Source organism: Neolamprologus multifasciatus, chromosome 3, assembly GCF_963576455.1.
Source record: "Neolamprologus multifasciatus chromosome 3, fNeoMul1.2, whole genome shotgun sequence".
Taxonomy (NCBI): domain Eukaryota; kingdom Metazoa; phylum Chordata; class Actinopteri; order Cichliformes; family Cichlidae; genus Neolamprologus; species Neolamprologus multifasciatus.
This window is the reverse complement of record NC_140441.1, coordinates 30,973,022-30,996,936: the sequence shown is the minus strand read 5'-3', so window position 1 is coordinate 30,996,936 and position 23,915 is coordinate 30,973,022. Positions and strand designations below refer to the sequence as shown.

The 23,915-nt window shown below is 40.0% G+C and overlaps 2 protein-coding genes across 3 annotated transcripts in view; one reads left to right on the top strand and one right to left on the bottom strand.

Annotated features, from left to right (window-relative positions):
- The window catches only part of col4a6 (collagen, type IV, alpha 6), a 136,850-nt gene extending 125,824 nt beyond the window's left edge, over nucleotides 1–11,026 (bottom strand). For both annotated transcript variants that reach the window (XM_085137808.1, XM_085137817.1), the window contains exons 1-3: nucleotides 10,911–11,026; nucleotides 10,634–10,758; nucleotides 10,432–10,477 (exon numbers count right to left, since the gene is read on the bottom strand). In XM_085137808.1, coding sequence (XP_084993934.1) covers nucleotides 10,432–10,477; nucleotides 10,634–10,644 — 57 coding nt within the window. In that variant the 5' untranslated portion in view covers nucleotides 10,645–10,758; nucleotides 10,911–11,026. The remainder of the gene's footprint in view (nucleotides 1–10,431; nucleotides 10,478–10,633; nucleotides 10,759–10,910) is intronic.
- Nucleotides 11,027–12,477: 1,451 nt separating this feature from the next.
- The window catches only part of col4a5 (collagen, type IV, alpha 5 (Alport syndrome)), a 60,290-nt gene continuing 48,852 nt past the window's right edge, over nucleotides 12,478–23,915 (top strand). Inside the window, exon 1 of the mRNA XM_085137828.1 lies at nucleotides 12,478–12,780. Coding sequence (XP_084993954.1) covers nucleotides 12,691–12,780 — 90 coding nt within the window. The 5' untranslated portion in view covers nucleotides 12,478–12,690. The remainder of the gene's footprint in view (nucleotides 12,781–23,915) is intronic.

The window sequence follows — 23,915 nt, the reverse complement described above, 5'->3', positions numbered from 1 at the left end:
ATTGGAATTTAAGCTTCTTACGGCTAAAATGCTAACAATGTCGCCTCTATTTACACATCCTGAATTCTTGGAGTATTATTAGCATTTATTTGCAATAGATATATCAAGTATTTACTCCTCTTTTAGCTCGGAGACTCCTCCGAGTCCTTAAAGTAATGTGTGGTTCATTTACCTGCTAAATCATTCATTTTACCTGTTAGCTGTTATCTTTTTATGCTAAATGAAGAGGTTTTGCCAAGCTAATCTTAAAGCTAATGCTAGCTTGAAGAGGGCTGACAAGACTGGTGTGAGGAAACTACAAGATTAAGACAGTAAAAGGCTCAGATATACAAAGCGAGGTGATGAAGCTCTTAGTTTTCCTCCATCACTTTATCCATCCATCCATCGTTTTTTGGGGGTTTTTTTTGTTGTTGCCTCTATTCCACGTCGGGGTTCCAAGAATAGAGGTCCAGTTCTCCCTCTTCCCAGCCACCTCCTCCAGCTCATTCATCAGGATACTGAGGTTTTCCCAAGCCCAAGGTAAGAGACATTCTGCCTCAGTGTTTCCTCCCGGTAGGACCCAAACTAACTCAACTGGCTCTTTTCCATGTGGACAAGTAACAGCTCTACTCTGAGACTTTCCCAAATGGCCAGCTTCTTTACCGTGTGTTCCTGTTTGAATCAACCCTTCAAATTTGCTTGCCTTCACCAGTGTATGAATGCGAGAGTGAATGAATAGTGGCATTGTAAAGCGCTTTGGGTGCCTTGAAAAGCGCTATATAAATCCAATCCATTATTATTATTAATAAATTAAGCTAATTTAAGACACTTCTATCTGCAGCCTCGTTCTTTTGGTCTCCAGAGCTTGTGGCCGTAGATGAGGACAGGAACATAGACTGACCAGTAAATTGAAAGCTCCACTTTCATGCTCAGCTCTCTTTTCAGCATATTGGTATAGCATTCGGATTGGTGCGTCACTGTCGTAGTCGCACCAATCCGTTTGCCAATCTACCCACAATCATGAACGAGACCTCAGATACTTAAACTCCTCCACTTGGGACATCAACTTGTCTGGCATCAACTGGAGAGGGCACTCAGCCAATTTCTGCCAGAGAACCACAATTTAATACAAATAATGAAATACCACAAACTAACATAGGTGGGGGAATATGTTGTTTCAGGATAAAAGAAGATACCATCAAACAAGCTAAGACATCATCACACACCCCTTTCCTTCCCCACTCCTTTCTTTTCTTTATATCGCTATATGCTCTAGCTGTATCTGCAGTGAATTTGCTCATCTTCCTTTTATCAAAGGCAAAAAAACCAAAGGACAAAGTGCAATAAACAAATCTGGAGAGAGTGGGCGGAGGAATGTTAAGCTGTCGCTGCAGCCACAAACCCCCGCTGCCTTTGTTGTGCTCAGACGAACTCTGACCTCTGAGTTTACCGTGGCCAATCGTGGGACAACCTGACAGCATGTGCTTGATCAAAAGAAAATGAGGCAGACCTGATATGTGAAAGTAGCTGTGCCAAGAATTGGCAAATGGAGGGGAATGTTGCCATAACTGCCATAACATAAGTTCAACCATGACGCTAAAACCAACAGTTGACAGACAAAAACACAGTGGTTCCAGTTTGCGCCAGTGGTGAACGGGTTCAATATTGGCAAATCCCAACTGCAGGTCTGATAACGATCTTCACACCTTCTGTAACACATAAAAGACAAACTTTCAATCATCTTTATCAACTGTCCTGAACACGATCCGCACCCAATAAAAGATGTTTCATGGCTTCTAATCATAGCTTTTAAACTGTTTTAAGAAAACATAATTCACAATGTTCACTTTCACAGCAATGAAATCAAACATGGATCAATGCAAAAACATGACAATCAGGGCTTTTAGCTGGATTGCATAACAGAAACAGTGTTACAAAATCTCTGTTAAATAAGGATTCAAAGAAGAAAAAGACCTGGTGTCTACAGTGTTGACATTATTTCCATCAAAAAAAAAAAACTTCTTCCAACTCAAGTTTCTATTAATTTTCAATTAATCCCTCCAACTGAACCATTTATTTTTCTGCACAGATGCAAGTGGATCTATGCTGGGTCCCTCACTGTAGACTTCCAAGTAAAATAAAGTATCTTATTGTACCTTTAGGGAAACAACAGCTTGTCAGCGGGCCTGTACACTCAAGGGTAATGTTACTGCACCCTTGAGAGGTATTACTTCTTTGTAGTCCAATGTGGTTTGTACCTTCAATCTTGAACTTCCAATGACATGACTATACACTTATGTATAAGTACATTTTACTCATTATACTATGTCATTATGTTTGGATTATACTTTTTGCCTCAGCAAGTCCGCTTTGATTCAAAGTCCATCATCAGACGGTTAGTGCAGATGTCTTCACGCTTGCCTGTTTTTGGTAATTACTTGGTCTTTTGCACCTACAGAAACCAGAGCAATGATAGGTTCAGATCCTGAAGTTTGAACAGTGCTAACGTCTCCAGCATATTTGCCCATAACCACCACTACTGAAGCCAAAACAGAACATTTTAAAACCTTAAAATCTACAAGTTAAATCAAGAGATTTGGCTGTATACAGACTGTCTCGTGATCATTTACCATTCCATAATATTTTCTGTACAGGAATAACACAAACATAGTTCCCCAAAGATGAAACATGCTTCTTGTTTCATTATGTGCCATTATTAGGAATCAACATAACCAGTTCCTGGCAGCAACTTTCCAGTTCAGTGTTTCTGAATTATTACAGAATAAGGCGAAGGCGATGAGAGAAGCAAATGAATCAATCAAACCTGAAAATATAAATTATACAGCTTTTCATCTGATTGATTTGATCAGGCCAATATAACTGAAGGTAAACCAACTTAGATGTAGAGAATGCAATGGACAGTTTCTCAGCATATACATTATCACTGTGCTCTGCTACCACTCAGCGCAATTATTTTATGTGATGTTTCATTCAGACCTTCTCTGTCTGGTTTTTGGCTCTTGGCTCTCCGATCACATGAGATTAGAAATGTGTGTACATGGTACCTGTAACATCATGAGAAGCCAGCATTTCCTTTTACATAATTAGATGAGGGTATTTCCCGGTAACAAAAAAAAAAAAAAAAAGGCTCAGGGTGTCTTTCATCCCACCTGCACTGGACCTAAGCGGATATGTATGATTTTATGGGGAAACATGCACCAGTGCTTGCAAACACCACACAGGTAGTAGAGTCTTATCAGTGGGTGTGGGAGAGGAATGGTCTAGGCTTTTCAACAACATATTAAAGCTGCTATGTTTGGTTTAGTGTTCCTAAGGTACTTAGTTACCTATTTTAAGTAGACCTGGAGGGGGGGGGGGGGGATTCCAGCTTTGAAGTCATAAGCAGAAACCAGAAAAATGGCACGAGTGAGTAAAAAGTGATTTAACAAAAAAAGGAATGGAAGGCGGTCATGAAGAAAATGAGAGAGTTAAAATAGCAGAGACAGAAGAGGGAGGGAACTGTGAGAACTGAGAGAGCGCAGCACGACCCAGTCACATCAAACGTCACACTGCAGATTGACCAGGTGGCTCTTTATCACATTTCAAAACAACAACAGAACTTTTTCATAAACTTGACTAATCTCATCCTGTCACAAGCCTTCTTCCCATGGGGAAACTACACTACGTTCTCGATCGTTCCCACTGCCACTTGTGGCACGTATAAACTAAAACCCATATGCAACCCTTGAAGTATTTTAAACTGAGGAAAAGTCCTAAATCATTTTAATTAGATTGAACAGCTTTCATTTCACTACATTTTCCCAGTATGGCTGTATGCTACCATCTTTGTTTTCTGTCTTAAATACAGCAAAGTTTTTAACAGGTTCCCCTTAATTATGATTTGTCGACATAAGGCTGATTTAGGAATTTACTGTATGAGGGAAATCTGTCATAATCTGCACCCTTTCCTCTTTCTTACATAATTCACACAGGTTATACAACAGGTCCTAGAAAAGTGAGAATTATACTGTATGACCTCACCGTGACATTGAACTCAACAAAAAAATTTTTGCTTATGCCCTGAAGGCACATTTTTAAAACCTTCAAACTAACAAAGAAAGTGTGGAAGTTTCTTTAACTTATGACATATAGCCATAACTCCTGTTAACCCAAACAGATGACTCATTAATCCATTAATTGCTTGATCCTAAAGTATAAGAAAATGGTGAAAAATTGCCATTTACATTTCTCAGAGCAAAACGTTGTATTTCCTTTATTTGAGCAAGAGCCAAAAACTCAGGAGAATCTTCATACTTTTAATTTAAAATTGACTAAATTTATCCGCCAATCATCATAATAACTATTTTGATAAACTGAACAACCTAAATGCATCTAAATAACGATTAAACAGGAGAGCACTACTTTAGTAATCAATCACACTTTAGCTTTTTTAAAAGAAAGAATGAAAAAAGGCAAAGGTTGTGGGGAACTACTATTCACACCACAAATCAACTGGTAATGGATTGCTTGACTTATGGAAACAGAGAGGGCAAAAAGTGATAGGAAAACTGGGTGTGGAGGGGGGTAATGATTGGGTGAAGAAAGGCGAGGAGGAGGGCAGGAGGGAAAGAAAGAAGGAGGTGGGGGGGAGGACTGTTGTGTTGTGTAGGGTCTAGAACCCACAAATCAAGCAGTGATTGGTCCCTTCACTCAGCGTTTCTGGAATGTTCCAGTCTATAGCACCTGCAGGGAGCGGGAGACAAGTCCTGCCAAGCACTGGAGGAATTCAAGGGGGGAGGGAGGGTAGAGGAGGTGGCTTTTTTCTGCATCAGATGGTAATCAGTTTAAAATTAATTATTAAATATGGAAAGTAAATATCAGCTAAAATAGGGCAAACTATCCGATTAGACTAAGGCTACGTCCACACGTACACGGGTATTTTTGAAAACAGAGATTTTCCGTTTTCGTTTAAAAAAATAATCCCGTCCACACGTAAAGGCAGAAATGAAGGAAAACGCTGCTAGGAACACGCCAAAGCAACAGGTGGCGATATATTCCTAATCGTGTAGAAATGTTGGCCAATCAGAAGTCTAGAAGTGTCGGTGGGAAATAGTAAAGAAAGCTGGGGCATAGAAGCAGAACCGAGTCATATGTGTGGAGGGACAGTAACTGTGTGTGTATATGTAAGCATTTAAACACTGCAGAGAGTACAATTAACAGTAACAGTAATGTCGAAATTCATTTCACCGAAACAATAACGTGGCGCACAGTGTGACGTCAAAAAAGGCGCACACCTCTGACGCTGCATTTTCTCCGTCCGTTTTCTCATCCACACGTAAATGCAAAAACTGAGTTTTCGAAAATATCCACCCTGGCAGGCGTTTTTAGAAATCTCAGTTTTCAGTGACCGAAAATGCCGTTTACGTGTGGACGAAAGGTGCAAACGCATAGAAAAATCTGCGTTTTCAAATATACCCAGGTACGTGTGGACGTAGCCTGAATAATACGCCGACACTGAGTACTTGTAGATGTAAGAATGAGTGGTCGAGTGGCAATACAGGCAAAGATTCTTTGGGTTTATTTGACAGAAGTCAGTGAATTTTCCTGTTATTCCAGATCATTTCATGAGCACAAACCTTATACTTCTGCAACTGCAACCAGAACTCACAAAAGTTATTAACAAATCCTAACTTATCGACATTATAAATTGGAACATATGGAACCAGATTAGACCAAATGACAAAAACGTTGTTTTATTTTTCGTGTGTGGGCGTTGGGTTTTTGTTTGAGAATGATGAGCTTTTTTCGGAGAAGAAAAAATCTGAATTCTGAGTTTAAATCGGAATATGATTTAAGTTAAAATTTTGAAACAAAAGTCGTAATTCTGAGAGAAAACACTGTAATTTTCAGGTTTTCGTCCAGAATTCTGAAATTTAAATAAAAATTCTGGAGGACAGTAAGAACAATGAGGAGTCAGACTTCTGACTTTTCTCAAAATTCAGAAAAAAAACCCTTCACGACCCAAAAATGCTTTTACTCAGAATTCTTCAGTAAGTAAAACGTTTTCTTTCAAGCATGACTCAGATCACCAAAGTCAAAAATGTTCTTTATACCAGAATAAATACATTAAATTCTAAATTTAACAACACCTAAGAGTTTCATCATCTCATCTGTCAGCAGGCTGAGACTCAGTGGTCCATACAAATGTGCTCAGCTGGGTCAAAACAAATCTAAAGAGTTGATTTCTCGATGATTTCCAAATCACTTGCTCTAGTTTTTCTGGACTCCCTGCTTTCAGTCCCATCATAACGCCTCCCCTCTCCTCACCATTCTTCCTCACTCCTGTGGGATGTTTCCCTTGTGCCAACAGTAGCGTCAGTTCTTACAAACCAGAAACCATGCAGAAGCTCCAACAGAAGGTCTTTCTCTCTCTATGTGTTCACTAAGTGGTAAAATAATTTATAAATACACAAACCAGTCTACTTAAACTACATAAGCTAGCAAACCAAAACCAATGTTACAACTCAAGCCGCTACCAGACGTACTTCTTTTGACTGACAGCATAACGGACAGGTGTAGACACCGTGACCAATCACCCATTGGTTAGTGAAGTGTCCTTTTGAAGCCTCGAGCTGAGTGTGCCTCAAAAACATGTCAGAATGTGTGACATCAGCTAAAATCCCCCTTAACTTTAACTTTAGGTGGCTAAAGCATACTTATGGTTAACATCAGCTGTGCCTGAAATAATTCACTCATGACTTAATTTGCAAAATATTTAAAATTTCAGACAGTATTCATTTTCTTGGGACTGTTGGTTGTATCATTGCAGACACACAGTGAAAAGTCAGATAAGTAAATTAATACCGACATGAACTTTTGTCATAAATACTATACCAAGTTAAATTAATATGTACAAAGATTTTGCGGAACTTTTTTTGTCCATCTACCTTTTTTTACTCCAGTGCATGATGGGATATGATTCTTAGGTGGTACCCATTTATTGTTCACTATGTTAGGAAACACTGCGCGACACCTTTAAGTGCACTATAGGGTATAGCAACACTTGCTAAAAGTTTGGACAGCACTTCAAAATGGCCAACTCACTATATGGTGAGTAGTACAGGATTTTTGCAGCTATCATGTACTCTGGCAGTTACTCCTTGCAGGTGGATGCACTTTTTTCCATTGAAACTGCCCTAATCAATTCACCACAGTGCTTGAAACTCTCCTTTGTTGCACACTGACAGGACAGGATCACACAGAAGCTGTAGCCTTGTTTCTATTCTACCTTGATGTGAATCTTGTGTTGCATCAAATCCTTTGCACTTGTTATTTTTCCTTTCAGAATGCCTACTGCTACTGTATTATACAACTACAACATGCTAACTTATACTAGTACATATGCCCAGATAAGATTCCAAATGACTAAGAGTTGGGCTTCTGCAAGTAATGCATTCACCCTAAACTTGGGCTATCTTCTCGCTCTGTGCCATCGAGAGATAAACAAGTGTTTGCTTTTATCTGATGACGCTGACATCACCTGACAAACACCTTCCTGCACTCAGTGGTGCAGAGACAGGAATGAACTTCATATTTTAATTCATCCCAAAACAAACTTTAGCACGCACTATCGCAGCGGTACCCAAAGACTTAGCTACCATGGTTATGAAAGGCAAGACCACCCAATGAAGTCATCTGTCACTCACTCAGTCACCAACTCACACACACACACACACATACACAACACAAAACAACAGGGAGGCGGGAAGTGGGTGGAGGAGTCAATTCAAAGTCAGTGCAGCTCCATCAGCTGATTCCTGTTGGGACACAGGAGGCTTTCTGCCACTGAATCACTTTAATGTCAGTCGGTCTTTGCTGAAGCACAACCTGAGCAGCATTTCCTGCGACTCCCTCAGCTGGGAGAGCTCAAGATCGAACTGCATGTAATTACTGCATTATAGCACTTTTTTACTTTTTTCATTTGTCCTTCTACTAAAGACAGTGAGCAAACCTTTAGAGGCCAGCCTGATCCTCTCCAGCATGACAAAGTCAAACACATTTTAAATGCTCATGCCCAGCGATATCTACACAATGATCTGATATTTTGTCAGTTGTGGAGACTATGTGCTGTATTTTCAATGGCTTCCCCAGAGAAAAGACCAATTTTGACCTCTGACATCATCAAACAGCGCCGCTGCTCTTTCTTATTCTAATTTTTATTGTAATGGTTTCGCCGCTCCTTTCATTCACAGCTTAATCAGCTTCTTTACAGATGACTGGTGTGAACCTGAGTAAACTGTCATTTCCACTTCTGTTCATTTGATTGTTTGCTTTTCCAGCAATGTCAAGAAGATGGAATTAAGCAATGCAAGACCTCAACTTCTCATTTACTCATGTAGGACATACAGCCCTGTATCCAGCTTTATACCAATGAATTTCTAAGGATTTCCAACTAGTTTTTAACAGTTGTGAGATAAGAAAATTATCTCACCTTATGAAGGATACCACTTCTTCCCACATTTCCTCCATTTATAAGCAGTTCTAAGTGATTAATATCTAGTTTTTTAAGCAATATGATGCAACTGGAAGGTTATTATGGCTTTTATTGTTATATCTCTGTTGATACCACTTCATGTGTTACAAAAATGCAAAACACATCTGTAAAACTGCTGATAAATCATAGAGATACACTGATGATTAAATGTTTACATATCTTGATATTTAAAGCAGCATCGTGTTGTTTTATTTTGCTGTTAATCTTGTTTGTTACAGTATGTGTTCCTTTCTGTAGCAAGACAACAACGAAACAGCTATTTTGACGTCTATAAGCTCTTCACCTGTCTTTGAACTTTTAGCCCGCACAACATTTCCACCACACACCAGATAAACATCACTGTATGGATAAGTGCACACCATAATCAAATTTTAAAACAGTAAACAAACACAGTAGAGATGCATTCCTAACAAATACTGCACAATACTGAACACTTTAGGAAAAATTATTATACTAGAAGTATTTTTAAGAAGTTTGTAACTTTAGGTGTTTTACATGAGATACAAATCAAATTTTAAATAGTGCATAACTTAGTAGAGTAACAAAAAAACCTTTACATCGTACGTTGTAGGTATGCTGTAGTTTTAGGGGTGCGGGCCATATCATGTAGTGGATTAACCTTGGGGTTTCTTTTTACACTTTTATTATGCATTAAATAGGTGTGCATCATGGATGTTTGACAGGGCGTGGAACAATGTGTTATAAGATCACTTGGGCCCAAAGCCTGCAGCTTTTGCTGTTTAGTTTTCCTTCTAAGCAGAAAAGAGAGAGAGCTGTCCTCATCACATTTTTATATGTAATATAAGAGGACAACTGAATAGTAAAGCATTAATGATGCACAGAAATATAATGCATAAGTAAATGTAAAAAGGCAAGGTTAAAAGATTAGAAAATACCCCCCCCCCCCCCCCACACACACACACACACACACACACTGCAGTTTCAGATAAAATGCACTGCAGCTATTTATTTGTACTATTTGTATTTTTGTACTATTTGTATTTATATGTCCTATTTCTATTGTATACATTAATCGGCATCTGTTGGTGGACAGCAAAGAAATAATTTCATTGCACAAAGAAATGCCTTTTCTCTTGTGACACATGACAATAAACACTTTGAATCTTTGAATCTTGAATCTAATATTCCATTCTCCTCTAGAGGAATTGCACCATATTTTGCGAACCTTATTATAAAGTGCAACTGAAATGATCAATAAACAGAAACAAAGTGGGTCTGAAGTAGCAAAGCCCTCCACTATTTTCAATCCCCTCTGCAGAACCTCATCAAGTCAGCAAAAAAGGTGTGGCTTGGAAAGGCACGCCGGGCCGATATCCTCCTAATTCTTAATATTCATCAGCGGGGCGGGCTTTGAATTGCAAATAACTGCGAGCGGGCCCACTCAAATATGAACTGGGGGTTTTTTTCGATGCAAAAATGTGGACTCCAGCTCAAAGCTTAAAAAAGGGACCCACATACCGTGCAGTGTCTGGCACAAACGGTGCAACGAGCTCGTCTGCAAATGTTATTTACTTTAAACGACAATAACAAATAGCACTGAAAAACTGACTCTATTTAATAAATACAGTTTTTTAGAGAAAATATAATAGAAATGTATAAAAGTATCACCATATGCTTCAGGCAGAGGCCATGCACAGCATGGATGACCTGTGTGTCGGCGATGTATGACAGTAACTTTGTAACACCGTAAGTCATGCAGCTATCGCACTTGTTTTTAACGAGACACCAAGCTCCCCATTTTGGTCACAGCTCAGCTTCTCTTCCACGAAACACAGCTCCATCTAAATCGGTTGTTTAAGAGTTTCATCTGCGCTAAATAAACCAAGCGGGGATCCTCTCCACCTGAAGCAGTGACACAGTAAACGAAAGGGACTTACTCCGAGTGCAGACCTCGCCGCGAAGGTCAACGCGATCACACAAATTCTGCAAAACAAAAATAAGTCTTTTAGTTATTTCCCTCCGAACTTATTAGTCGACGGGTACAGCAGCGACAGAGGCAGCCTGCAAAGCCGAAAACTAACTTTGCAGAAATAAGTTTACAGAGCCGTTTTAAAAAGAAATCAAAAAATAAATCCTTACAGGACTTTCATATTGATCCGACTGGCGGAAGGCGGGGACCACAGGTAGAGCTCGATCCCCTTATCTTCACCAGAAAGGCACCGCTTCAAACGCGCTCATCGACGGCTCCAAAAAAACCCTGTCATCTACCCGAAGACAGAGAGAGAGGGAGAGAAGTAGTCCCACTGACAAACGCCCCAATTTTAACACATAAAGCTCCAAGCATTAACAGCCAGCGTTGAAATCACACGTTTTGTTGGCGATTTCTTTCATAAAAATCAGAGCTTGTCCAACTCACCCAAGTTTCAGCGGTGCAGTCGCTGCTGCGCACTTCGTACTGGTGCGCTTCAACTCAGCAGCCTCAGCGAAGAGGAGGGGCCAGCACATGCCTCCATGCCTCTGACTGCCACCGAGGTACCCCCACATACCTAGTACGGTTCGGACCAGCAAAGGAGGCACAGCGGTGTAAAGCAAGTCTGCAGTCCAGGTTTTAACCAGTGAAAAAGCAACAACATACAGAAGTTCTTTCAGAGACTACAAAGACTTTTATTCCACATAAAAACAAAACCCCACCATTGTTAGCGCTCAGGTGGTTACTGAAGTTTAAAATGACCTTAGGACACTTGATGCAAAATTAGTCCCCAAAGAATCAACATGATGGATCTTAAAATTCATAAATGTGTTTTCATACCATTCACCCAAACACCCTCCTTATGATACATTTAAAAACTTTAACCGCAGATCAGTGTTAGGGATCACGTGTACTTTGCCCTGATCTCTGCTAATGCATAAAACTTCTTGAATTAAGCAGAGTACTCTTTTAGCTTTGCAACACCGTGTTCTCCCTAGGGGGGCTATAAAATCCTTTATTACAGTGTATTATCTTAAATTTTTGTGTCCTGTGTTTCTGGCATAGACTTTTCTGCAGCTTGTTTAGCTGTGGAGCACCACAGGGATCCTAACTAGGTCCTCTTCAGTTTTGGACTTGCTACACAGTTTTTATTCATATGTTTATTTTCTACAGTCCCAATTTCAATCCTAACCATAAACCCAGTAGAGCTTTCAAAGTTTTTACAAAGTTACACAACGTATTTCACGTTTTAAGATGAGAAAATGTTAAGTCCAACTTGTATGACTTTTAAATAATACAAAAATGCAAGAATCACTTCAACTGTGATGCTTTAAAAATTCACAATAAAATCCTCCCAAAAAGTGCACCTTTAAATTATTCCACTGCAGGTCTTGATTCTGGTTTCTTTCACTCCAGTGATTGTAATACAGACAGTGTAATATTGCAAACGTTGGATGCTGAGATTGTTGCTTACTGTGATTATGTGTGCTTATCAGTCCCAGTGTGTGCACATACAGTTTGATCACACAGTAACTTCAGCAACATGTGTTCATATAAGTTCATGCAACAGTCTTTATGCGAGACAACAGGTACGTTTTTATAGGACCGACGTTTTATTCTGTACTATTCTACTAGCAGCTTTCCTTCGTCGGGAGAAAGTGACCTGTAATAAAGTGGCAGGAATGTAACGTGCCGGGGCCTAAGGAAAAGAAAAGAAAAGGTTTAATGTCAAACTCACAGCCTCGAGCGGTGGTCTGGAGTTGATAGGCAGTAGAAAGAATATCCATCCGCGAGGTTCAAACATAATGATTATTTACAGAATACTTTAACACGCGAAACATTTTTGGGCATTTGGACCTTCGTGGCTCACACTTACGACCAGATCTTGTTTCGCAAATCACCCCAAATTTATTTTTAATTAATTATCTGTCTTGGGGAAGGTGCACATCCCTGATATCACTGCGCACCGCTTGTGGAAAGTAGATCCGGTGGGCAGGTTTACGAGTTCAGTGAGAGAGAGGGAACTGCAGAGGCGCACGGTGCCAGAGCCAGGACCACTGGGAGTCTCTGCAAGCACAACAACCGCCGACACGCCGAGAAGAAGAACGAGTTTCTTTATTTCTTTTCCACAGTGTGCGTGGGGGGGAGCAGGGCTATGACACGCGTATAAAGAGCCCCAAAGTACAGTGCTAACGCAGGCGGATCTTTGTTTTATTCCCCCCAAAAGATGAGTAAAGATTCAAAGTGCCTGCGACAGCTCGGTGCGACTCTGCTCTTCCTAGTCCTGTGCGCCGAGGTGCAGCGATCCGACTCTGCGGTAAGTACGCTTCCAGTTCCTTGCACTGATTTTTTCCCCGCTGCAGGAGAACCTGCAGAGACCCACCGGCTTCCTCAGCGAGCGAGTAAAGTTTCTAAAATAGAGAGTCTGCTTTATAGCAAGTGCTTCTGCTCTAATAATAATGATCCCGGTTGCCGTTTCCGTTTTACTTGCAAATAAAAACATGTAATTACACCAATGATACACCTCCGCGCTCAGCTTTCATGGCTTTTTGACTGCTAGGATCACCTTCGCAGGACCTGCAGATTTTCTTGGTGGGAGATCGGACGGAGTTTCTGTCCTGCCCCCCTTCGTGTGCATCTTCGCGTTTCGCTTACCTGCGGTTATTTTTTTTCCGCCCTGTGTTTGTATTTTATTCCTATTCTCGCGTCAAGAACTCGGACGGATTCTAAACTCGGCGTGTGGAGGGAAAGCGGCGCGCCGATGCTTCCCCCTGCTTAAGAGCCCACTTGTGTTCGGATTGAACCACGAACAGCGGGGCTGCTGTTCAGTCTTTTGTGCGTAATTTTGTTTGGGTGTCCTGAAAGAGGGAACTGTGCGTTTTCCTCTCCAGGTGTGTGCAGGTGTGCTTTTCAGACTCACACTGAAGTGTAGAAAAATGAAACCCATATTTAGTGCAGCTGATTAGTCTTTGCATTTGAGAGATGATTCAGAAACAGCAACACAGGTGGGGAAGTGTATGAGCGCGCTCGCACTTTTCCTCTCTTCGCCCTCCACATCTGTTTAAACTAGTGCCTCCTCATCCTCAGCTGTATATCTTTAACATGTCGGGATGCCGATGCATCACCAAATCAGTGCAAGTGTCACTCACTCAGGCTCCTCATGTAATATTCCATGAATATTCCCTCCTCATTAATTATTAATGAGGCGTGGCTGCACGCCCACCACACACCAGGCGTGTCCAATCAGGTCTGCCCGCTGTTTGCCGTTCTGTAAGTCCTCTAACACAGCTATGCGTGGTATGAGTGGGGTTTTTCATGTTTTTCAAATTATGCAGGAGACATTTGTGTGTTTGAAGATTTTATGGATTAGATTCAGTGTTTTGATGACAACTGGAACACTGAACAGAGTATGAGCATCCTGTGAAATAACAAAAACAGCACAGGATGAGGTCTAAGACTAAAAAAATCAGCATTTGAGAGGTTTTTTTTTGTCTGCTCAGAGTTTATAAAGTGATTAGAGATGAAGAATAAATCAACAGATAGAAGCTCTTTCCTCTCCTTCAGCTGTAATATGTCAAAACTATGGTTTGACCTCTTCCCTGCTTTGCTTGGAAGTTGTCTCGGTATGACAGAGATTAAGTTTACTGCAATATTTCACCAAGGCCATGAAGGTTTATCAAGGACCTTGAAGTAAACTGTTAAAAGGGTGGAAAAAAGAGAAAATGAACTAAAAAACTTTAATTAACATAGTTACTTGCTCTATTGATACACAAAAAAGTCACTGAACTTTCACAAATGGTCATTAATGTCTCAATAGATAATAGTAAATTAGCTGTGTGTTTTGGAGCATTCCTTTAATTTAGTGTGAAAGAACACTCTTTAGGGAATCAAAGTTCCCCTTTCTCCATTAAAGCGCTCATTGAGTCCCCCTAGTGGAGGCAGTCTGCCCTGATGTCACTGCTTGCACAAGAGATTGAAAGAAATGATCTTTTGTGGCATGTCTTTGTCTAAATTTCCAAACTTACGGGATAAAAAAAACCCCCCTAAAATCAAAGACAAAGCAGCTATGTTCCTGTAACTTAAGCTGACATTGTTTTCAGGTTTAAAACAAACAGACTGGTGTATGTGCAGAGAGTTTCTCATTAAGTTTGAAGGAGAGAGCGTCATAAGTCATTTTTATTGCTCTCTCTCTCTCTGTGTGTGTATTAATCCTCACAGATATCAATCTCCATTCAGCCAGGTGAGGGGGTTCAGCGGTAATGTATACCTGGAGGTTTTCCTTTGAACCCGTCATGCAGTGCAAACCACAAACACAAACTTAATTTGATGCATGCTTTTTGCGCAGCAAGGGAGGCGCACACCTATATACACCCGCTCGCCCTACATGTGACCCACATCTCAGGTGGAGTCTGTGCAGGGGCGCATCTGTCTGCTCTACATCATGTATGTGTGTGTGCGTTTGTGGTGAGAGTTATAGTCAAAACATCCTCACATTGCGGAGATTTGGAGATCGGCAGAGGAGTATCAGCTAACACATCAGAGCTGCAGCTTCCAGGATGTCTTCTTCTTTGGTGTTTGGTCTCATTTTTGTCCCCCGATTTGTTTCCTAGGATCTTCTGTCTTTTGTCAACTCTTCTTTAATCGGTCTTCCCCCATCCACTGCACTCAGTCTCGTTCCTTCATGTAGCGCCATGATGATGATGATGATGATGACAATAATCAGTCTTGGCAGGAATTTTCCAGATGCAAGATGTACTGATCATTCAATCAATCCTCTGCATGTCTAATAATAATCACATTTATAACCACCATAAATCAGCCTGCACATCATGTAAGTTCAACAAAACAAATTTGGTCTTGGAATGCCTTCTCACTAGCAGAAGTGGTAACGTTCAGAAAAAAAAATCACAGTGACAAACATGGACAGAACCTGGTAAATTTCTTGCCAAAATTCCCCTAGCTCTGACTTTCATTAAGCCCTTTTTTGGTACTAGGCTTCTGGCACCGGCACTCTTCAGTTCTTGAGTGTGTCAGCACCACATTAGTGGAAAAGTTTCACCTGTTTACCTTCTCCTTCCCCTTTCACCTTCTGTATCTGCCTCCCACTGCTCCACCTTTGTGTCTGTCCTTGAATGCAAATACCATTTTTATCTAGCTTAAGGCTCCATAAGCAAGCAGCAGTGGAGGGAGCAACTCTCCAAAGACTTCCATGGATGGATATATATTTGAATGTTAGAATCAACTATACGTGTACCCTGCAGGTTTGTCGAAAGATTCATTTTATTATCCAATTACCATTTGAATTAATACTCAACAGCATCAACAGTTCTGTCTTTGCCTCCTCCAGTCAATAAACAGCTTCACACAGCAGTGATGCAGTCAGAAAGCCCTTCCCCCTCATTAGCAGCTCAAGCAGTGGATGTTCACAACCCTCAACAGTTTGGAGAATTTCAGGAAGTCAGGTTTCAACAATGCTGGAGTATTGTAAAGCTTGTGGGCGTGCACACAGTACTGTCCAAAAGTTTTAGGCAGGTGAGAAAAATGCTGCAAACAAAGAATGCTTTCAAAAGTGGAAGTGTTAATAATTTATTTTCATCAATCACCAAAATGCATCTAAATCAAATCAATATTTGGTGTGACCACCCTTTGCCTTTAAGGCAGCATAAATTCTTCCAGGAACACTTGAACACAGTTTTTAAAGGATCTCGCCAGGTTGCTCCAAACATCTTGGAGAACTAACCACAGATCTTCTGTGGACGTAAGCTTCCTCACATCCTTCTGTCTCTTCATGTAATCCCAGACACACTCCATGATGTTGAGATCAGGCCTCTGTGGGGGCCATAACGTCACTTCCAGTACTTCTTGTTCTTCTCTATGCTGACAATAGTTCTTAATGACTTTGGCTGTATGTTTGGGGTTGTGGTGTTGTGTCATAATGTGCATCTTGTATAATATCTTTGGCCAATCAAAAATCTTGATCCATCCACAGCTGCAACCCCAGTTGGAAGTAGATTTATCAAAGGGGTGGGTATTTACTCAAGGGGCACATGAGAAGCTGGGATTGTTTTGGATTGCAACACCAATAATCTCATAAAGAGATAAAATTAATACTTAGCAGAACTGAGTTCAGCTTATTGTTGTGGCCATCCACAACAGCCCCAGTTTTTTATGTGGCCCTTCGGGTAAATGAATTGTCCCCCCCCCCCCCCCCCCCCCCCCTCCTTTATCAGATAGCTTCTGTTTAGTTATCATTAAGGTAGCAGCTAGTGGTCATGCATAATAATAAAACTTTCTGTAACATTATAATAGACTAATTTAAAAGCATAACACAATTATTTGTGTCAAACTCCAACTCTGAAGCTAAGAAAATTCTACCAGCAACCAGGCAAAAATGGCAGCCGCCAGCTTCATCAACTCTGTTTGCTCACAGAACTACCCGTTTTGTTTTTTGGCACTACCTAAACATTTTAAAATTGTTGTCATACCCCACCCCAACCTTACCCCTCCACTCCCATGGTATTAAAAATGGTATTCAATATGAAATTCTAGTATCAAGATAGTGTAAATGGTGTGGTACTTATATAATGCTACGTGTTCAATACTTCTATAGTGTACTTCTATCTAACATTAATATTTCTCTTACACGCTGATGAAGCTATTCGAGGCACCTTAATGTCACCTAAACATACTTTGACAAACCTCCATTATTCTAATTTGTTGCTAACCTGCTCATCCTTCAGAGTCCCTGTGTGTTTGTGGCATTACTTACACAGTGGTGTCAATGACCTTCGGATGCCGTTAGGATTAACAGGTGGTCAATAGGAGCAAAACCAAAAGCTAAAAAGCTAATTACCCGGATTGAGTACAGACATTTCTCTTCCCCCGTCCTTTGCTGCTTTGCTGTCATTTATTCTCTTTGCATGAAGAAGCAGACCTGATGTAGAAGCCAAAGTGAAAATAGCCAAAGATGCAACAATGACAGATTTAGCTGCAGCCCTGGAGAAACGGATACCAGTAGTATAGTATAGTAATAGTAGTACTCTAATACAGTGTTTCCCAATCTTTTGGAGCCACGGCACATATTGCACGTTAGAAAAATTACATGGCACACCACCAAACAAAAATGACACAAAAAGCATTTTGTCACCTGGTAGACCGGAATTGGCTCAGTTTGTCCCCAGTATACCTTTTTTTGCTTTCTTCTGAACACTACTGATGCTAGGGCTAGATTTACTACTTTTTCTTTTAAAATATTTTTTCTATTGCTATCACACGCTGTGTCCTCTCACAGCATAATAGCGTTTCTTCTTCATCTTCTTCTGTTTTACTGGCAGTTTGCAACCTATTTAATTAGAGCAGGTAGTTGTACTGCCCTCTAGTGGAAGAGAATGCAATTGTTCTGCCCGCGACTCATGCCGATCGCTTAAGAGTACCAATCAGGTGGAACCAGATAATCTTCAACAGCACACCTGATCATTTCTCGCGGCACATAATGGTTGGGAAACACTGTTCTAATATATCTGCAGTAGTAATAGCAGAGCACTTGCATCAATTGCAAAGCTTCAGCTAAACCCACAATTTTCAGTTTCATTCTCCTTGTTGTGAAATGCAAACACCTCCTCAACAATTTGCTAGTCAAGGCTTGCGTTTTTATTTCCATCTGGTAAATAAATTGTTATGTGATAAGAGCAATATGTTGTGACTAATAAGACCCAAACAGGTCGCAGACGTGGGTGTCTGCATCACGATTTTCCATGAGTTTCATTTTCTGCTAATTCAGACTGAAACAGCATCCAGTCAGTTCCCTGTTGCCTCCTCTTCATGGGTCTTTAAATGTCAGGCTAGTGTGGACGCCAGATTTACATGGACATCTTTGGTGTTCTCACAGTGGTGTAGTAGAAGCAGTAGAAGTAGAGACCACAGTGATGTATGTTGTGCTGCCAGGTGTATTCATTTATTTGACATTTTGAAAAAATTATAAATTATAAAAAATGAAAATCCAGAGAATAAAAAAGTACGTATGATACTTCTTAAAAGCTGTCCCTATAGGAGCAAAACCAGGGAAACTGGCAAAAGGTAAATGACTCTAGTAAACAGAATTTAATAATGCCAAATAATCATACCAGCTTTTTCTGGTGGTGCTTTAAGTGGTGAGAAGTTCTGTGTGCAGGGATCAGACTTTGGATAGACTTGGATATTTCTATTCATACAGAAATGAACAGGAAGCCACTGGAAGGATGTGAGGATGGTTTTCTTGTTGGGTTCAAACAGCTATAAGCAGAAAATCTCACTTCACTGAGCAACCACACTAGAGATAGGTGATAGTAGAGCTGATAAAGTCACAAATAAGGACTTTACCCCAAAGGATGGCTGATCAGGGAGTTACAGGTGGATGATATCAGTGTCTACTTGAAGTGCACCATCAACTGATGGCTTGTAGGGACTGTAGTGGCAGTAGTAGCGGGTTTGATTATATTGGCAGTAAAAGATCAACCAGAACAGTTGTAGTTGTAGTTTTAGAAGGAGAAGATGTACCCGAACTTACATTACAGTAGGTGTAGCAGTAGTAGCAGCTCTCGCATGAGCAACAATAGTAGAAGGATACATGATATTGAAATAAAAGTGATATTTAAATGCTTTTTGTCATTTTTACAACAGCAGGGTTAGTAGTAGTAGAATCAAACCCTAACCCTGAAATCAGCAAGTAATCACGAACGCTGCAGCCTAATGTACACAAGTACTTTTCAGAATGGGAATTTTTTTCAGCTCTTTAAAAAAAAGTTAATCCACATGAAAATGTGAAATAACCGATCTGAAGAAATGTCAATACCATGCCAAAGCAACAGGTGGTGATATAACCTTAACCGTGAAGAAATGTTGGCCAATCACAATCACCAAGCTCACAAACAGCTGAGTGTTTCAAAATCTCCACCCTGGCAAGAGTTTCTGTAACGCTCCATTTTCAGTGAACCAAAATGTCGTTTACGTGTGGACGAAGGGCCAAAAACGCATAGAAAAAGCTACATTGACCAAAATACCCGTGTGCATGTAGACGTAACCTAATGCAGCCAACAACAAGCTAATACTGAGATCTGAATGAATGCTATAACTATTTTATATGGATAAAGCCAGCAATATTACCTATAGAGCAGGGGTGAAATTATATCGCGATATTTCATGATCAGATTACGTTGTGATTCTGAAATTTGCGAAAATTATATTGAACAAAAAATACAGATGATTGCAGTTTGCATTTGTTAGTGTAAAGTAAATAAATCCTTATTTTCCAGTGAAATACTGTCAGTCATGATAGGGTATTAAGTATAAAATTAACATTTTAAATAAACGATCTGCCACCACATCATTGTTTTAAAGCATCCATCCATTCTCCTACTCTTTTCCTTATGAGGGCTCAGGGGTGGTGGATGTTTTGTTTTGGTATTGAGGTCTGGTATTGGTACAGACTACTAAATTTCTGGTGTCATTGCATTCCCAGTCCTCACTACTGTAAGATTTCAGTCTGGTTAAAGTTGAGGGTACCTACGTGGAGATGCACGTTATTGCTATAGATGTAAGCTGCCATCATACGGGCTTCAGTGTCTTATCCATTTCATCTTGTACTTCTAGTCTAGTCATACCTGTTCTTTGATCTGTTCGCACTTCTCAGTAGCCTAGCAACATCACTGAAAACATTAAAGTGGGAAGGAGATCTCTCTTTAAATGGAAGGAGGTTGTGCTTTTAAGAGGATTGAAGGTTTGGTGGAGAGATTAAGGTTTCGATCATGTGATGAGATTTTGGTGATGATTCAGATCTGGGATTTGTGTTTTATTGATTTTTTAGTTTTTTGGCAGCCAGTTATGTTTTGCGCTGATGGAAATTTCAGATATATGTAACAGAACTTGCGATGAAACTGTTTATGTGGGAATCTTGTGGGATTTTTTTCCCCCTGTGTCTGAATGGCGTGTGTGGCTGTGATTCAGCGGGCTACCTGACAAATCCACCTACTCAGAACAGTCACAAGACATGCTGTCCTCCTCAGACCCCTACTTATCTTTTCTTCTTGTTTTGTTGACCTCCTTTTCTGAAAGGACATCATCTTTGTCCTGTGTTGCTCCTTTTCTCAGAATAAAAGGGAATTTTGCCGCCCAGAGGAAGCTCGAACTACTGCTTAGTGGGGAAAAATAATTTCGATTTTATGACGCATGAGAAAAATCTGTTAAAGTGTTTCATATGGAAAGCAAAACAACGATAAACTAAAAAGCACAAATAAAGAGAAGTTACTGGGCAAAAATGAAGAGAGATGTATGGTTAAAGACATCACGTTTCTCCACTCATTTGTTTTGCATATTTTGTTTGTGAGAAGAATAGAAGCTTGTGAGGCTTAATCTGTCTGTGATCAGTGGCTTTGTTTGATCAGATTTCTACCTTTCCCTTCCCTTTCACTCTTTCAGCTCTGAGCTGAGCACACAACAACTTGAGCAGACTGGCCTCATATTACTAAGCACCTCTTTACTGCCCTCTCGTCCTGTTATAACTTCTTGTTTCTTTTGTTGTCATCGTTACTTTGTCAACTGGGCTTTTAAAGTTTTAAACTGAGGTAAAAACTTCCCTCTCTAAACTGTGCTCAGCTTGTTTTCAGCTCTGCTGGTATGTCAGCTTTCTCTGTTGTCATTCAACACTGATGATGTGTTTGCACTCAATTAATGAAATTAAAGTCTTCTTCACCAACCCTAACTATTACATGTTCCTCAGTTTTATCTATTTATGCTTGTATGTATGGACAGTAACAATGATGCAGTGACAGTTAGCACCCAGATATTAGTTTGTTTAGCTCGAAGGGCCCAAAGACGTGGTGAACGGCTCAGTACCCATAAAATCACCAAAAAGAAGGGACCGAATGTCCAGAACAGGCTAAACACAGATGCAGAGAAGAAACCAGGACATGACTAAAGCGGTTTTATTGACCAAGAAAGATATTAGGGAGTCTGGCAACAGCTGAAGGTCATTGGAAGATTAATGTGGGTGACCCTTAGGCACATCTGAAACCACTCCTGAAATCAATTCAATTTCAGATAAAAGGCATTTTAAATTGTAAGGTCTGCAGCCTCGCCTCTCTAACGTTGTCTCCAGAACGATCAACCTGAGCTTTCCCTCTGATGTATTCATTTCTTATCCTGTCCATTCTGGTCACTCCCAATGAAAACTGATATATATATATATATATATATATATATATATATATATATATATATATATATATATATATATATATATATATAAAATATAATATATAAAATATAATATATAATATATAATATATATATATATTGTGTATATATATATATAGTATATATATATATATATATATATATATATATATATATATATATATATATATATATATATATATTGTATTGGGATATAGCAAAAACATATTGTGATATTAGCTGTTACACATATTGCCCACCTCTGGGTGAACCCTTGTATATGCCTCTGCTCCTCGCCCGTCTGCTTCTCATTCACACTTTCTGTCTCACCTCTCCTCACTTCCACTCCTCTTCTCTCCAGACCACACCTTCACCACACTTACTCTCACTACCAATCACACTGTGATCATCATAGTCCAATACACAGGACACTGATTTTGATTCACAGCAGCACTGAACTCTTCACAGCTTTTTCCCAATCTAACCTGATGCACACGTCCTGCTTGTAGAGCCACAATAACACACAAAGAAGGGTTGCAGCCATCCACAGCCATTTTCACTATAGAAGAAGAATATTGTTACGCTGATTAACAAAGAGACTCATCACTTTACCATCAACTCGTTTTGTTTTTTATCTCACATGAGTTGCCACAACAACAGGACTGCATGAGAGCAAGCAAAGGCAAGGAGTGATAAGACACAGGTATTCACAGTGCTGTAGTATAACAGAAGCACACAGCTCAGTGAGTCTGTGCCTGCATAGAAAAATAGTAGCGTGGGATGTGTCTGGTTCTCTCTTCTTCTACTTTTCTCTCCTTCACTATTTCCAGTGCTCTCTCTCTCTCTCTCCCACACTCCCCAAATATGAGCACCTGTTTCTTTCATCACGCTGCTGTGGAGGAAACAGGGCTTCCCCGACGACCACATAGAGAAAAAAGGGGAGCTAGCAGCCTTTGTGTGTCTGTTTCTTTACATATTTCAGAGTATACAGTTACTTTATTACCTTTTATAAACTCGTCCAGACGGAGCCATTTCAGGGCAAAGGACAAAATCTAAGAGACCCGCTCGTCTGTTTCAGCCCCCGCATGAAATGATTGCGGTTTGTTTAGAAAGTCCTGACAAGGACCTTGGGCTGTGAGAATTACGTCTCTTGTCTCTCATGAGCAGTGTGAGAGGTACTGTGATGTTATTACAGCTTTAATTTCTTTTAGGAGGTGGTTGCATGCATACATGCTCTGCTTGGATTTTATGCCACTCGGCAACAGCGGAGAAAGCTATAAACATTACATCGAATTATCTTGTGAAATGAGTATACTAGACTTCACTGCTGGAAATTTGGATGATGAGAAGAAAGAAAGTCAAAATACTACAGCTGGAAGTTTTCAATTTAAAACACTTAGCTGAAAGACACCATAACGGAGCTGCAGAGGTGGTCATTTATAACAGAAAAATATAGGCTGGTGATGCTTTCCTATTCAATGTGACACAACGCAGATGGAGAACGTAACATTGCACTGGTATGAACATCAAGAGAAATTTGAAAATTATAATGACTCACATGTTAAATATACATAACAGTTTGTAAGGTATACTTAAATATAGTGGTCCCTCGCTATAACGCGGTTCACCTTTCACCTGTTTCGCAGATTTTTTTTTGTGCAATTTTGCAAGCTTTTTATTTTTTATACAACACATTGTGTTCTGCGTTCTAATTGGCTGTAGACCATTGTCAATCAATCTCGTGCCGTGTCTCCTGTACAGTACAGAAAGTGTTAAGCTTGTCAAATTGACCCGCTAACAGTGTGATTCTGAAGTTCAAAGGCAACCGCGGGCACCTTTGGTTTTATTCGGTATATTTTTCTACGAAGGTTTGAACTTTTAGAGTGTTTAAACAAGAGAGAAAAGTGAGGAAATGTTCATACCTGTCTGAGAAAAGTGTATAAAGTGTGTAGTGAGGGGTTTTACAGACATGAAACATCTATAATAATTAAAAAAAAAAAACAAGTTGGCTACTTTGCGGATTTCACCTTTCGCGGGTTATTTTTTAGAATGTAATACCGCGATAAACGAGGGACCACTGTATTACACAAAATAAAGAGCATAAACCTATTAATGAATATACTGTATGTTTTAATTTAACCTCTCTCAATTAAATTACAGTAGGAGGAGCTAAAATGGCTCTTTTGATGTTGAGGGTTGTCGACACCTGGTCTTTGTGAAAGTGATCCTAGTTGAGCTAAAAGG